Genomic DNA, 16,463 nt, shown 5'->3' with positions numbered 1-16,463 from the left:
GGCGACGCCGCCACTCGTTTCTTATATCCAGTGGTCCAGGGAGACCTCTGAGCTTAAAACAAAGCAACCCGCCCAAGGCTCCTTGACCGTTGGGAGCCCCGTCCTTAATCTAGGCGTGTGTCAAACTATCTCTGCATTCCCCACAACAAGCTTTCTTATGCCAAAAGTGCCCCTCCCCGTTCTGAGGGAAGGGAGGAAAAAGAATGTGGAAATACCCCCCCCCAAGAGAGTTGTGCCCCCCCTCCTCCTCGCGCGCAGGTGGAGGCAGAAGAAGCTGCTGGCCTCAAAACTTCTCTTCGTTGCGGTTCGCGAGAGAAGGGCGCAGCCAAGTCCCGACTCGCAGTTTTGTCTTGCGAGGACGAGAAACTTTTGGATTTTCGTTAGTTCATTCGAGGAGAACGGGAGCGAATTTAAAAACACAAAAGGGGTTCAGGTCGCACTCGCAAGGGTCGAAGGAGGCCACCCCCGGCAGAAAGCCCACAAGGGGCTGGAGAGAAAAGAGGCATTCCCACGCCTCCTCCTTGCCCGGCGCGCGAAGCGGAGAGGTCGCGCGGACAGCTGACCCCCCTAAGCCGGTCACAGACTTACCGCCCTGCCACGGGAAGGCAGATAATTAAAACAGAATGGCAGACAACAGGGGAAATATCTTCTCCTCTTCTGTCCCCCAACCCGAGAAATAACTGGCGCCATTAGCAGTGCACTTACGACATTGTCCCCCGGCTCAATATTTGATCTCCCCTCCCCTCCGGCTCCCCCAGCCACTGAAGAAAAAACACCACCCTTTCCCCTGGGGCGTGATGAGGAGGAAGGTGGGCTCATTCGGCGCGTGAAAGACGGGCGGCAGCAAAACTGTTGAATGAGCTGGCTTCTCTTGCTCCGCTCCCAGCGCCGGTTGCCTGCCGCCTGCTTTCCTCAGCCGGAAGGCGAGTGCCTCTCCCAGGAAGGCCGGACAATTGTGGCCGGGGTGTTGGGTCGACCTGCGAAGAGGAGAAGAGGTAAGGCTGGAGCGAGCACTCGTTTTGCAGAGGCGGGCGAGAAAGACCAGGTCAGGGGGCGGCGAGGGGGTTGCGCAAACAGGCGCCACCACTAGGACAGCGTGTCCAAATCCTCCTCCCATTAACAGAGTGGCGGAGCGAAGTCCCCGCGCAGCACACCGTGAACTGATGCATCGTGCGTGGCAAAGGGGAGGACGAAACTAGGCACGCTGCGGGAGGCCGTGGCAACGAGAGACTCGCCTGTGTGGATGGGACCAGGCAGGCACTTCGGGAGGATAGATGGCCACTGAAGCACCCGCTCCTGAGGGGCCAGAGGCTTCCAGATCGGATGGTGGCAGAGAAGGAGAACTGAGCAAGAAGATTCCGTTTGCACCGCCCGCGATTTCTTGCGTCCTCGGCCGCTTTGGGATTTAATTCCCGCTCTCCCTAGGCGAAGGTGTATGTCCTCCATTGATGCCCGTTGCATTCAGATTTTGCTCCTAGGGGCTCCTCTTGCGCCAGAGGAGCTGCCGGGGGTGTTAAAAGTTCCAGTTTCTTCCCAAGTCTCCCTCTCACCCCGAGCCTTTCTGCCAGCATGTGCGCCAACATAGTGTACGAGTGGCTGAAGACGCTGAAGCTCTCGCAGTATGCGGAGTCCTTTGTGGATAATGGCTATGACGACCTGGAGGTGTGCAAACAAATTGGAGACCTGGACCTGGATGCGATCGGGGTCTCCCTGCCCCAGCACCGGCGCTGGATCCACGAAGCTGTTCAAAGGCTGAAGGAGGAGGACGAGACCACCGCTGGGCTTTACTTCACCTTGGAACCTCAGCAGCAGGGCCCCCCTTCCCCGGAGATCTACACCAGCCACCTGATGGAGGAGTACGAGGCCAAGACTTGGAAGGAGCCACCTGCTCAGCATTCCCATGGATTCCCTGGAAAAGTACTAAGTGGCAACAAGGAGTTAGTTACTTACCCCAAACTCAGATTGAAAATTATGATTAGGGATAAACTCATCCGAGATGGCATCAACCTGAGTAAGCTGCCTTACTCCAACAAGGTAAGCTGGTGGTTTGTCTCTTTTACCGTAGTAGGCTGTCTTGTTTTTCTTGCTCTAAGGCTTCAGTTGAGGTGTAGGATACATCCTGAACTGAGAAAGGTTTTGCAACGATGAAGTAGAACTCTTCCCGGTAGTCACCTGCTGGCGTTTGCTTGTCTAAGTTTGCCTACAACTCAAGAGATTTGCTACCCTAAGAGCCTCCTGTCTTGCAACTCTCCCAGGTTCAAGGCCAGGTGCAAAAGCAGCTCCCTTCTGGCGAACTAGGCAGCAGTGCCTAGTAGGGAGAGTGCTTGGGCTTCCCCTGCTGATTTGGAATCTCAGTTAGCTGCTTGCTTTTCTTAGTTGTCAAATTCGCCTTATTGTGTGGCTTTGAAAGTGTGACTTTTCCTTGCTACTTTTGCTTAGATAAGTGGAGGTAGATTTTTTTTCTCTCTGTGAGTTGAAATTTACAGTCTTGACTTAAACACTTGTAAGGATACTGTCTTCCATGTAGTAGAGCCTTTTTTTTCCTCTGGAGTTACTCAGTATGCCTTCATCATATTGGTTGGGTGACATTTGGTGCCCAGAGTCGGGACATCTGTGAGATGAGATGACAGTTTGATGGTCATGGTGATCTCTTATTTTTTTTCCTTTAAGTCTTGGAGGACAGGCATGCGTCTGAAGAAATTGGGCCCTTTCTTGAAGCCCCTAAGACATTTCATCTTAATTCCATGATCCACTAGAAACGTGAAAATAAAGACAGTGCTAGAGGTGTGAAATTTCTGCAGGAAATCAACAATTCTTATAGTACAAGAAAAATCTGTTTGGGTTTTCAAGGTTTTGGGATGTTACTTCTGAAAACAATATAATGTAAAATAGATGTAACTGTGGAAACAAGATGAACATTTTACTGTGAAATTTCAGTAGTTCCTTAAATGAATGGTAACTCATGTATTGTCGAAGGCTTTCATGGCCAGATTCAACTGGTTGTTGTGGGTTTTCTGCGATGTGTGGCCGTGGTCTGGTAGATCTTGCTCCTAACGTTTCGCCTGCCAGCCACAGATGCAGGCGAAACATTAGGAACAAGATCTACCAGACCACTGCCCCACATCCCACAACAACCAATGGTAACTCATGTTTACTTAGAAATCCTTCAAAATGCAGTTGAAAAAGTGAGTGTGTGTTGGACCCCAGCCCAAGTATATTGGCATCTGTGTGTTCTCTTATGAGGAAAGAGGTCGTTATCAGGTGCCCCAGAAGAAGCTCTAGTCTAATGATAACCAATATCTGCTTTAATGATTTTTTTAAAAGAAATGCCAAGCACCAGCAACTTTCCCACCCAATTCAGTAATTGCCTTGAATTCTTAGCCTTCATGCTTTTGCAAGAGTAGACAACAGCTTAATGGGGTTTTCTGATTATCAGAGTAGCATTGTGAAGAAATTTCAGACTAATTTATTTTCTCTGCAGAATTGGTTTTATGTGAATGACAGGTGGAATTGTTATCTGTAATCTGGTAACGGTAACGTAATTCAATAATAGTCTCGGCTTTTCATAGATGGGCTTTGAGCTCACAGGAAAATATTTCACAGTCATCATGGACAGCATGGTGGATGATGACTGGCCAGCATGCAGCAAAAACAGTTCTAAATGCAAATAGATGATGAATGCATTTAGAAGTAAAAATGCGTAGGAAATAATACACTGTCAGCCAGTCAAACAGTAGTAGAGCATAAAGGGAGTGCTATTTATAATCCCAGACATTTTTTGTTGAGAAAGTTGTAGATTAAATAAAAAGGTGTCAAAAAAGGGCCATGTTGGTTGTCAAATATGTATCAAAACTAATAGCTATAACCATAAATAACAACTTCCTCCTTAAGAAAGTCCTCAAAGGCAGGAATTTTTGCAAATATATGTCAGAAATATAGGCAGAACAGTTTCATAACTATGAAAACTCTTTCAAATAGGAACGGGGTATCATAACATAAATAGATACTGTGATCCAGGAGCAATGCTTTTTCTTTCTTGCCATGTAATGTATTGCATAGATTGGTTTTGTCAGGGTGTAGCTACTGGCAACGGCAGTAAACCACATTCAGTGGACTGAAACTCTAATACAAATTGGCAAAGACTGTGTGAAGTCTTCCATCCTCTGCAAATAAATCATCTTCTGAAACAAATTAAGAGTTAACCTACTGTAACAGCAATTTTCTTTCCCTTTTTAAATAGGCATATTTACTGTATATGGCTTTCTAGTTTAAATACTTCAGCAGTAGTTCACAAGAGAAACACAAGCTTGCCCTGCAACCAATATTGCTATTGTGTTATCAGAAATGTACTGGAGAACTGTCTACTTTCTTGATTGCATTTTGTTGTTCGTTATGATTAGAGAATTTAAAGACGTTTGCAGGTCAGATTTGTATTTTTTCAAGTGAATGTCTCTTCCACTGATTTCCTGCAATGATAATGATGAATCACTGTGACGTATTTGGACAACATCCAGAAAATTAGAGAAACATTGCTGCTGTTGCTTTCATAAGCAGAACATTGAACTTAGAATATTAGTAACTCATTTCCTATTTATGCAAGACATCTAATTATGTTGCTTTGGTAACTAAACCAAACTGTATTTTGCTTACATGTAAGAGTATGTTAGTGTGCAGAGCATAAATCAAATTATGTTGATATTTCTTCAATTTTAGTGTATATTAGTTCTGAATTTTTTTTCAGTAATTGGTAATAGTTAAAGCACACATTCCAAGTGTTCAAAGCCTTTCACTTGCTCTGGCTCAGCAGTTCTTATTGGGTCACATGTTAATGAGCCTCTAATTGCTCAGATAAAAAGTTTTCTTCTTGTTTTTATAGGAGAAAGCTTAGTGAGGCACTTGCAATTGGGAAGGATTTTTTTCTTGATTCTGTCACAGACAGTATGACCAGGAAGACAGGAGATCAGTGGGGATTAAAACAGGTGAACAATATGCTTGGAACTAGGCATTAGGAGACGGTGGGGTCTGTTCATTTTCTGATGGAAGTTATTATCTAAACCCACTGGAAGGTAAACAGAGGAAGGGTGCAGCCCTTCCCTGGACTTAGGGATGGTATAGCTTAATTATTAGAGGGTTGGACTAGGACCTGGTTTGAGTGCCTGCTCTGCCGTGGAAGTTCACCAGGTCCCCTTGGGTGTATCACAATCTTTCCGTCTAATTTACTTCACAAGTGGTTGCTGTGAAGTTAAATTGGAGAAGGGGAAAATGATGTGATAGCCATTTTGGGTCCCGTTAGGGAGAATAATGGGATATAAATAATAAATAAATAATATAAAGCATACAAGGGTCTGTTCTGCAGAGGCCTTTTAACACATTACTTGTTGAAGTTTCTAGTCCATGGAATGCTTGTAACTTTTACCTCTGTTCACCTGATGCAGAAAAACAGAGAACATTCTAATCACATTAACCATACTTATTATTTTGAATATGTTGTCACAAGACAACGACAATGGCTAGGCATGCATCTCCAGGGAATGGGGCAGAATTGATTCTGCTGCCTCAGCATACACTGGAGGATGCACAGGGCTAAAATGCATGGAGTTCTGAGTTGTGAAAACATAGCTTGTGAGTTGTAATATGTCAGTCTTCTATTCAAAATAGACAAGTGACTAGTCTTAGGTTATATTCCAATGCACCTGAAAGAATGCTGTTGATATGTTCTCTACAAATAACACAGAAAACAGCTTTCAGGTATGGGATACCTGGCTAAATTACTTAAAATCCAATTCTAAATCCCACTACTCCAGCAAGCACTGGAGTCCATAGCAACGCTGCTAATAGTAACCAATAACAGATTGGCTTGCCAGTGACTTCCCCATGTTAGCTATACATAGAACCAACCAAACAATGCCTGGGTATTTCATTTACTTGCCTTGAAAGTGATATCCTCCATAGCCCTCCATCCTCATTTTACCTCCACAAAACAGAACAAGAGAAGAAACTAAAGCACCGTAGTACCTTCCACTCTGGGGGAAAATTGTTTTTTTAAACCTTTTTTGTGACCTATGGCCACCCAAATCGTGGGATCTCTCTAAATGAGAGTTTGAGCTCCCTTTGCAAACAGCTACTCTTTTCGCAAGAGAAGCCACATGGTACAAAGGTTGGAATAGAAAATCTGCAGGACATTGGCCTCTCCTCTCCAAGGGTTCAGGTCCCACTGGGGGAATAATATCCCTGGGACTAGATGCAAGGCAAGGGCAACAGAGACACTAGGACAAATAAAATATAACAACATATTAGTAGAACCTATTCTTGTCATTTCTTCAATGACTCACCATGTTGGAAGTCTGTTATAGGCATGAATCTCACCAAGAAGAAAGGTGAGCGTAAGGCAAATCTTCTGGCTAGCAGAATCCAATCAGCAGCAAAACAGGAGGAGTAGTCCTAGAATTTACACTTCATATACTGCTGAACATTTTCTCAAGCGATCCAGCCAATAGGGCAGATAAGACAAAGGAAAGCATTATGGAGAATTTGGAACCTCCATTAGCTCTAGTGATAAACTAGCCATCTATTAGGACTGGAAAGACTAGTAAAAATGCCTGGCGCTGAGCAACAAGGCAAGCTTAGAATATCTGTAGTCTCTTATTCAATACCCTGTCTGCCATTATCTTTCTGGGCAATTTGGAAAGAAATTCTCTATTTAGGCATATCTGAGATTCATTAAAGCAAGACTCAGTCAGTCAGGGGGGCATGGTCAGGCTAACTAAAGCTGCGTCAGAGTAGGTTCACATGACCTCATTTATTTATTTAATTTTTATCATGCCCTTTCCTGGCTCAGGGCAGCTAACAGTTAACCTATATAGTTAAAAAGGAATACCTTAGACAGCGTACAGGCTAACATGAAAATCCTGACCAAATATAAAATATGAGACATCATCTCAATAAAACTACTACCAGTTATAGGGAGAACAGTCAAGGTGGGGATGAAAGAGAGGGAACATCTCAGTCTTGTGGGCCTTGTGGAACTGAGCCAGGTCCTGCAGGGCCTGAATTTCATTTGAGAGTTCCACTAGGATGGAGCCAGATCTGAAAAGGCTTTGGGTCTGGTCAAGGACAGCCAGACATTTTTTTGGGCCAGGGACCACAATAAGTTGTTACCAGCTGAGCTTAACACTCTTTGGGGGTTATATCAAGAGAGGTGATCTTGCAGACAATCCCAGATTGTTTAGGACTTTAAAAGTCAACAATTAAACCTTGGATTCATTAGGCTATTGCCTCCAGTGAACCATCCCAGGATCCCTTGTTCTTCATTTTTACTCTGCACCAGGATTGGTCGGGGTGGGGGCATTTTGGACTGTGAGTAGCCTGCCCTGCTCCATTCATGAAACACAGCTGCCCAGACAGTAGAAGATCCTCAGAACTTCGTCTCGTTGAGAGTGCCAACTTTAAGGCAGCTGAGATTAGTGCATTTGTTGTATGTTTTAATTTTGGTGCTTTTCTATGTACGTTTTTGAAAGAGGGCAATGTAATCTTGATAAATGAAGAGTCGGCTCTGAGGCATGCATGTATTAAACAGAATTATGGACACATTTGTGATAAAACTTTATAAAGATTTCGAAAAAAGGCTATTTTCTTTCCAAAATACATAAAATCGTGGAAGAATATTTATTTGATAAGCACTTTTGAATGCAAATAATGTTAAAGGCATAATTTAGGATATTCCAGGGAGTAAGAAATCAGTAGCATTTGCAGGTAACTTTGATTTAATATAATTAAAATATTAAAATCACTAAAATTACATTTTCCCTCAAAAACCCCTGCAGGCATGTAGATAAGAGAAAAATATCCCAAAAAGTTTAAACAAGAAATGTTTAAGCCCTATATAGCAGCATAAACTAGCTGCTGAGGAAAGAAGGAATATGTTAAGTTCAATACGGCATCTAGCCAAATGCATACACAAAAAAACTTATACTATCATAACATTTATTTCAGTTCTAAAATGCCTGATACAAACCAAGGATTAAATACAAATTACAACTTAAAATGTGAATTAAAAATGTAGGATATTCTTAAATTAAAGGTAATTTTTAAATTATATAATAAAAACATGTAGTTCTCACTTGATCCTGTGGCACGACATGAGTTTGCTGTACTTTACACATTATGTTACAAGAAGGAATGTATATATATTCTAGGATTAGGATGTGGCTGCCTTCAATTCAGCAAGTTTGGCTCCCTTGGCCTCAGGGGCAGATAGATATATTTAATGGAACCTGTTCTCTGTTCTTTCAGGCTTTTATGTGGCATCAGATTCAGGCTGTGACAGAAATCTGTTTTCGTTGAGTCACTAGGTTGATAGAGACATTGGCCTCAGGGGCACTGACTGGGCTCAAAAGATATTACTAGATTTTCAGTTATGACTGTGATCACTATCGACTAAAAATTGACGTTAACATTTCAGGAAAAAAATTAATGAAATAAGGTTCTACTTCAGCAGTATTTGGATGAAAGGAAAATGAATGTCTCTTTTTCTGGAACAGCATAAAAAATATGGGAGTCCAAATATCCATGTTAAAGAAGATGGGAAGGAATCAGCCATTTCGGTAGGGTGAGCTCAATTTTATTTTAGAGCACAAAGAACTATATTGTATTTGAAAAGTATTAGTAATGGGAATCTACCCAGCCTAATGAATTATTAATTATACAGCTAATAAAGACTTACCAAAATGGCTGACAAAGTATTAACACTGAACAGAAATTGAGGTTTATAATGTAACTATAAGGAAGTCAAGGTTGCATAACTGTGGAACGTGTCAAGAGGAATTAAGGATTCTATTTATCTCACATTTGGACTAACTGGTATCTAATAGTTTAGTGAAATTTCATTACTGCTACTAATTGAAATAAATGACCTGACCTGACCCATACTTGAGGAACTTTATTCAATTTTTCGTCTATGGGGAATTGTGCAGAGGACTGTAAAAGCAAAATAAAATCATTAACACACACACATTCACATTAAAAAACCCCATTTCAATTACGTTTATTTGCTTGGCTTCACTAAATATAAATTAATGGAGATTCCTCTATTTATTAAAGACATATATTGTAAATATATGTTCTATGATATAGGCCCGTGAGAGATTTTACTTGCATTCACTACATTATTCCCAAAGGGTCATGATCAGGTAGCTTTGAATGTGTGCACTGCAAACTGCTGTAAATTGTAAACTTCGGAATACATGCAAAGAAACAGGAAAAAAACTGAGAAGAAATGCAGCTTCCAGCATACTCTTTTAAAAGAGTCCAATAGTATTCACATCATATATGTTACAATATCGAGTTGGAGTAAGGAATGTCTTGATTTGCTTCTCTATTTTTATTCTATGTCAAGCAAAGGATTTTTGGAAACATAAAATCTCAGATATGTAGGAGGCTCTTGCCAACAATCTATTAATGTATTTGGTCTTAACTTAATTTCTGTCATCTAGAAAACAGAATATCTCTGTATTTGAGTCTGAATAAAATAATGATCCCAGTATGCTACTTCATAGAACTTAACTCGCCTCATCTGAACTTCCTTTCAGATCTGTACCAAATATAAATACTTTCAAATACACGTTGCTGAAGGATTCTCATTGGGAAAAAAATAGCTTTACCTAAAAATAACTGTACTGTCTTGATCTCCTAGCACATTATTAAGAAGATATATTGTTATTGTTTTCTTAGTAATGTGCCAGAAGAAATCTAGACAGTGCTTACTCAGTAAAAAACGATTATGAACATTTCCATTGGATATCTTTTCTGATAGTGCAGTCCAGTGAAGCTTTACAAATGGGATTAGACTGGAATCACTCTACATATGATTGCGCTATAAGTAGCTCTATTCTTTCAGTTTTGCCTGTACATTTTATTAAACCTAACACCTTTCTTGGAGGATTCATATTGACTAACAGTGTAGCAGCAGTCATTGATCTTGTCTTCCCAGATTAGTACCTGCATGCTGTTTGTATTTCCATAATTTGATTGCAAGGATAGAGTTTCTTGCATGGCTTCTTAATGCTTGGGACAAAGTTGTGGTAATCTTTTGACATCAATCTGAATTTCATTGTTTTAGCTGGAGTTAAAACTGACACTGATTTTCTGTATAAATGGCAAGAACTGGGGCTAAAAGGGGTATTAAAATGCTGTACAGGAAACAGAAAATGTTGAAAACTTGTAAAGACAACTGATCAGATGAAATCATTCAGAATTAATGTTTGAAGATAAATGGAAATTGATATATTTGTACATCTGTAATGTAACTTTGATTATGTCAGTTCTGCTAAAATTCTTGGGACAAGAAAGCCAGAAAACAAAACCCATTGCAGCTGTAGTTGCCATCTTTGATCTAGAGTTACTTTGCTAGACCAGCTTTGTCAATTCCATTAGGTTCACCACTCCAGCGATAGACCTTTACTGTTCAATTTTTTTAAAAAAGCCCCTCTGTCCTGAAATGGTGGCCCAAAAAGTGGGAGGAACTACTATTGTTTAGACAAGGAAAGGTAGGGAGAAACAAGAAAACCCAAGGAAAGCTAAATGCATGGTGATCTTTTTTGCTTTCCCTGTGAAGGGAGAGGAAAAGTCACGCTTGAAGAGCTTTCAGAAACTCAGGGATTCTCTGATCTAACAGTGGGGCAAGTGTCAAGGAAGGGGAAACTTGTGCAAACCTAAAGAGAACGTTTGCTCAAAGTAAAGGCAACTACATGTGTTTAAATGGCCTGTTTCATACCACTACAGAGAAGCTGTGAAATTAAATTGACTTGGATCTCCCCATTAGCAGAAGACCTTCACGTAAACAAATTCTGAAGCTCTGTTTAAAAAAAAAATTAAAGTATGAGAGAGGTACACTGTCCCAGTTTCCAACGTCAAGTTGGTCCTTGCATTTGTAACAAAGAGTATAATAAAATCCACAGGGGATAATTTTTCCTCTTTAAGAACAAAAGAGTCAAAAGGCAAAATAGTATCTTCAAGAATATATATTGGTCAGAGGTATCTGCTGTTCTGATTCCTTTCAAGAAAAAGTTCTCTTTCTGTCTCTCTCTGTGAGTGGTTTGAACAAAGCTTTTCAAAGTTTTCATTTCAAACCCACTAAGATTTAGAGATGAAGGTTACAACTGACATGAGGGGCTGCAATTTTATGTATTAACATAATTTTACCTGTTCATTTTGTAAGCTACACAGAAAGCTTGTTTTGATCCAATGAAGTGGGGGGGGTGCTATGTAGAGGTTTATTATTTGGCAGCCGAGTACAGTTTATGAGTCATGTATTATGTACATTTGGGAAATAAATCTGGCAAATGCTACTGCAGATAATAATTCCAACATCATATTGCATTTAAGAGGGCCATGGAAAAGACAGCTATGTCCTATTTTTTAGTAGGATAATTTCTGGGAGGGGTTTTGCCTCAGTAATGGAATACTGAGGAATTGAAAGTTGAGCAATATTGCATATCAATCTCCAAAATAGCCACTGAGAGCTCAGTGAGCATTCTTAAGCCTACAGGTGTTCCCATTATTTTGTTGAGTTTTACCCCCCTCCCCATGTACTCTATGTGTGCTGTTTTGTGTACGATTTCAGATTTTTTCTTGAAACCTCATAAATGGTGCAATAAATTTACACTGGACCTAAGAGAGATGAATAATTATTGTCCAGTCTCAAATTTAATATTCTTGAGCAAGGTGATTGAATGAAGGAGGAGCAGAAGTTTGGATTTATACCCCACCTTTCTCTCCTGTAAGGAGACTTAAGGTGGCTTACAAACTCACCCTTCACTCACACAGCCTGAACCCCACCTTGTGAGGTAGGTGGGGCTGAGAGAGCTCCATAGAGCTGTGACTATCCCAAGGTGGCTGATCAATTTCAGAGGTTCTGAATGAACTGCACTGCACCGTTTTTATCTAGTTTCAGGCCTGTTATGACTGCACCAGGAGATGAACACGGGACGTGTGACCTTATCTCCTGGACTTCTTGGGCAGCTTTTGATGCCAGTGATCATGGTACTCTTCTAGATCCCTTTTTGGAACTGGGATTGGAAGGCACTGTTCTGTGGTGGTTCCTGTCATAATTGGATGGTAGATTCAGAGTGTGGTCCTGTGGTGCTCTGCCCCTTGGTCTTTGGCCTATGGGATTCCACAAGGTTCCATCTTCTCCTTCATGTTTTTCAACATTTGTGTAAAACCACTGGGAGGGGTCATCTGGAAATCTGGGCTGTGTTGGCAATAATATGTAAATGACATTCACCTCTACTTTGCACTACCAGCAGATTCTTGGGAGACTGTTGAAACCATGAATAGGTGCCTGGCAGCACTTCTAGGATGGATGATGGCTTCCCAGCTAAGAGTGATTCTGCACAGGCCAAGTAAAATAGGTTGAGGCCTTTTTAAAAAACGTTTGGGGAGGGGAGTTCCATTTTACTGTCCAGAACCCCAAGATGAAGAAAAAAATCAATAAATTAGCTGCATTTTTCCTTGAACCCGCAGCTGCAAAGATTTTTCCTCAGAATCATGGGCAAGAACATGGTTCGCTTACTGATGCAAATTAGAAGCAGGAAATGTTCAATCCCCGCCCCTCCTGTCCACCATTATGGTGGATTCCCCAGGTGCCCGCCATTAGAGTAGATTCTCTAATAGGAAGCCACCATGCCATTCACGTGGGGGGGGGATCCTCAGGTGGGGATAGATTCTCGAGTGCGGGATTCTTGCGGGGTGGATTGTTGGTAGCGGAATTCTCAGTTGCATGGTTTGCACACAAACACAACATTTTCATGCGAATTGTGCTGCCTCCTGCCTCCAGGATCCCAGCGATCCCAGCTGGCCCCTGCAGATGCCATGCAAATGGTGGCAGAGGCAGCAAAAACAGGTTCAATGAACCTGTTGCTGCCTGTGTGAAATTAGCCTAAAACTTGATCACACACAAAGGTGCTACTGGTGAGGGTGGTGCTGTTGAGATGGTGGCATGGGGGGTGCAGAAGGTTTGAGCCCCAGGCACTCCTTGGGGGCACAGGAAAAGCCTCTACCCCAGTTGATCTAGCTTGGTGTCACTGCCTAGAAGCTAATCTTAGTTTTAAAGCAGATATGTTATAGGGGGACTGGTCCATGTTGTCCTCCAACTACTGGGAAAAACCACTGGGACCACTGGGGAAAACACCAGTCATTACTTTAAAATTAAGGTTATCTTATTTCTAAGCAAGGGATAGCTGAGAGGAGACTGAGGGCGAGGACAAGATCAGGGAAAGAACACCCTCTCAAGTCTGTCCCTATCCCAGTCTCCTGTCAGCTTCAACACCGCTCACCTAGAAGTAAGTTAAGCTTAATTTTAAACCAGAGATGCCTTTTTGTGAGGGTGGCTGGGGGCAGACTGTGGGAGATGTTTTCCCTGCCTCCAATTATTAAAGTTACGCTCTCTACCCTTGCTCATGCCTGCATTTTTTCCCATGCTTCACCCACTGAAGTTTTCTGTGCTTTCTTCCCTATATCATAGAAGTTTGTGCTTCCCCCCCCTTGCTTGCGCCCCCTGGTCACATACTCTTTCCTCTTGCCCTACCACTGAAACTTGTGCTTTCTCCCCCATTGCCATGTGCTGTCCCCTTCTTGCCCTCCCCTTGTCTCCCCGCCCTCTGCTTTGTCTCCCCTTAAACTCCTTGATTTCTTTTCTTTTTCTCTTTTAAGCAGCTTCAGCTGGTGAGCCAGCTGTGGCTCTTCTTGGGCAGAAAATATCTTGCCATTTTAGGGCCCATCCTGGTAGCATCTAGATTAGATTGTTGCCATGTGCAAAATACCTCAGGTTGACCTTGAAGACTGTCCAGAAGCTACAGTTGGTATAGAATTCTGTGGCCAGAGTGTTGACTGAAGTGTGCCAGGGGGACCATATTCCTCCAGTCTGGATCCTCTTACTCTGGTTTCAATTTGCTTCTGGTCTCAATTCAGTGTGCTTGTATTGACCTCTAAAGGCCCTATATAGCCTGGGACCATCATGCCCTAAGGACTGCCTTCTCCTATGAACCTTCCCACTCACTGTAGTCATCCTTGAGGCCCCTGCTTTGGTTGTTCCTGCCATCTGAGATGGGTGGCCATCAAATAAAGAGCCTTCTGTGTCATGGCACCAAACTTTGGGACTCTCTCCCCAGGGAGATTCATCTGTCTCTCTTCTGTTGTCCTTTATCAGCTAGTAAAGAGTTTTGTTTTGTCTGGCATACCCCGAATAATGGTTATTAGCCCTGTTTGCTAATATTGCTTATTTATGTTTTTTTTAATGAAATTTTATAATTTAAACTGTATTTTTAATTGTTGGAATGTTTTAATGCTTTAGAGTTCACTGCCTTGTTGATCCTGATAGGATAGAAAGACAGCATGAAAATTATCAAATAAAGAAATAAATATCCTCTAAGTTATAGGCTGGATTTAAATAATTCCTATGTATACTATTGATATATAGAGCATTTTCAAGATTTATTTTGTTTAAATTTAAATTGTTTTGGTAACAATTAATGTGCTTTAGTGTGTTTAATAACAACACATTATTAAAGAGTTCAGTATTTTAAAAACGTACTTGTAGTTATATATGGGGGTTTCTATTCATGTAACACACTCTTTTCTTAGCTACGGAATTTGTTTTCTACTTGCCACTTTCTTTTTTTTACATCTCATATGGCAAAAATTAAGATATATATGCGCTAGAGAATGCAGCAGTTTGCAAGTCTTTCTCACAAGCTGGATATACTTTCAGTTTTTCTTAGGTGCAAGGAGGCATTTGACAAGTGTCAAATCGGACAATTGTATTTGCTATACAAGTTATAAATTATTCATTTTATGCTATTAAATCATTAAACAAAGCTTGGGTTTGATAGGGAAGTACTTTTTTAAAATATATTTTTCAAATTTTCCCCAAATTTCCGTTTTTAAAGGGGAGAAAAGAAGAAAAAAACTAGTTCTTCCTTTGCTGTCAAATATTCTTGAAGTTTCCCAAATAAATACATTTTACATTGAAGGATTAGTTGAATTAAAAGTCTGAGTTCTGTGTTTCAGCATTTATTGTTATACTTTTGGGGGGGGGGTGTTAATGCTAGCGTTTAAGAGAATGAAAATGCTAAATGAGAGAAGAAATATGTAAAGGTGTAGAGTTAGTCTACAAATAAAAGCCTGGTAATTATGTCCTTGATTCTACTGGATAATCCCTATCCTTTCAGATAATATTCTTAAAGCAGGAAGGAAGAATATCATTATTATTTAAGTTTGAGTTTTTTGTGCCTGGAGCAAGGGACATATTTCTTAATGTGAAACTGAGAATGTCTAAATACGGAGAAATCTGCTCTAGTTACACTTGCCTAATTTCTACATCTCTAGTTTTGATTTGTTGTAAAGTAAATGATGTCGCAGTCAACTAGCAGGCTGGTTGAAGAGGTCTATGGATGGGATTGTCTCCTTGTTTCTTTGAAGTCTTTTAGGGACCAAAGACCCTCTAGTAAAACCTTGGATGAAAGATCTGCTCATTGCAAATCATTGCATACAATTCAAATTAACAATTTTACAATATTACAAGCACAATGGCTGGCTGGCAAAAAGGTGCTATGAAGGAACTTGTCTCCTACAGGTCCTATCCTCATCACTTGCTTAGGTGGTTTCAGGAACAGCCAAACTAATTCCTTAAACCTGGTTAGTTTGTGTTCTGAAACCTGGGCTAAGACTGGGTAGTGGGGGAGCACCTTCCCCTTATGAGGAGGGGCTGCAGTTTGGAGACTCTTTAGGTTGGAAGGCGTCTGAGGGGATAAGGGGTGCAGTCTATAAAATTATGCATGGGGTAGAAAATGCAGACAGAGAGTACCTACTGCTACACAATACTAGAACCAGGGGGGCATTCATTGAAAAGAAATGCTTGGGGAAGAATTAGGACTAATAAAAGGAAACACTTCTTCCATAGCGATGGCCAGTTGGTGTTTGGAATATGCTGCCACAGGAGGTGGTGATGGCCACTAACCTGGATAGCTTTAAAAAGGGCTTGGACAGATTTATGGAGGAGAAGTCAATCTATGGCTACCAATCTTGATCCTCCTTGATCTCAGATTGCTAATGCCTTAGCAGACCAGGTGCTCAGGAGCAGCAGCAGCAGAAGGCCATTGCTTTCACATCCTGCATGTGAGCTCCCAAAGGCACCTGGTGGGCCACTGCGAGTAGCAGAATGCTGGACTAGATGGACTCTGGTCTGATCCAGCAGGCTAGTTCTTATGTTCTTATGTTCTTAACTTTGATTATGTCAGTTCTGCTAAAATTCTTGGGACAAGAAAGCCAGAAAACAAAACCCATTGCAGCTGTAGTTGCCATCTTTGATCTAGAGTTACTTTGCTAGACCAGCTTTGTCAATTCCATTAGGTTCACCACTCCAGCGATAGACCTTTACTGTTCAATTTTTTTAAAAAGCCCCTCTG

At 41.5% G+C, this 16,463-nt stretch overlaps 1 protein-coding gene across 2 annotated transcripts in view; it reads left to right on the top strand.

Annotated features, from left to right (window-relative positions):
• The first annotated feature begins 1,080 nt into the window (after positions 1–1,080).
• The window catches only part of SAMD5 (sterile alpha motif domain containing 5), a 302,826-nt gene continuing 287,443 nt past the window's right edge, over positions 1,081–16,463 (top strand). For both annotated transcript variants that reach the window (XM_048489110.1, XM_048489102.1), the window contains exon 1: positions 1,081–2,034. In XM_048489110.1, coding sequence (XP_048345067.1) covers positions 1,570–2,034 — 465 coding nt within the window. In that variant the 5' untranslated portion in view covers positions 1,081–1,569. The remainder of the gene's footprint in view (positions 2,035–16,463) is intronic.

The sequence above is a fragment of the Sphaerodactylus townsendi genome, linkage group LG01 (assembly GCF_021028975.2).
Source record: "Sphaerodactylus townsendi isolate TG3544 linkage group LG01, MPM_Stown_v2.3, whole genome shotgun sequence".
NCBI lineage: Eukaryota > Metazoa > Chordata > Lepidosauria > Squamata > Sphaerodactylidae > Sphaerodactylus > Sphaerodactylus townsendi.
The sequence above is the reverse complement of the archived record's forward strand: the minus strand, read 5'-3'. Positions and strand labels throughout refer to the sequence as shown.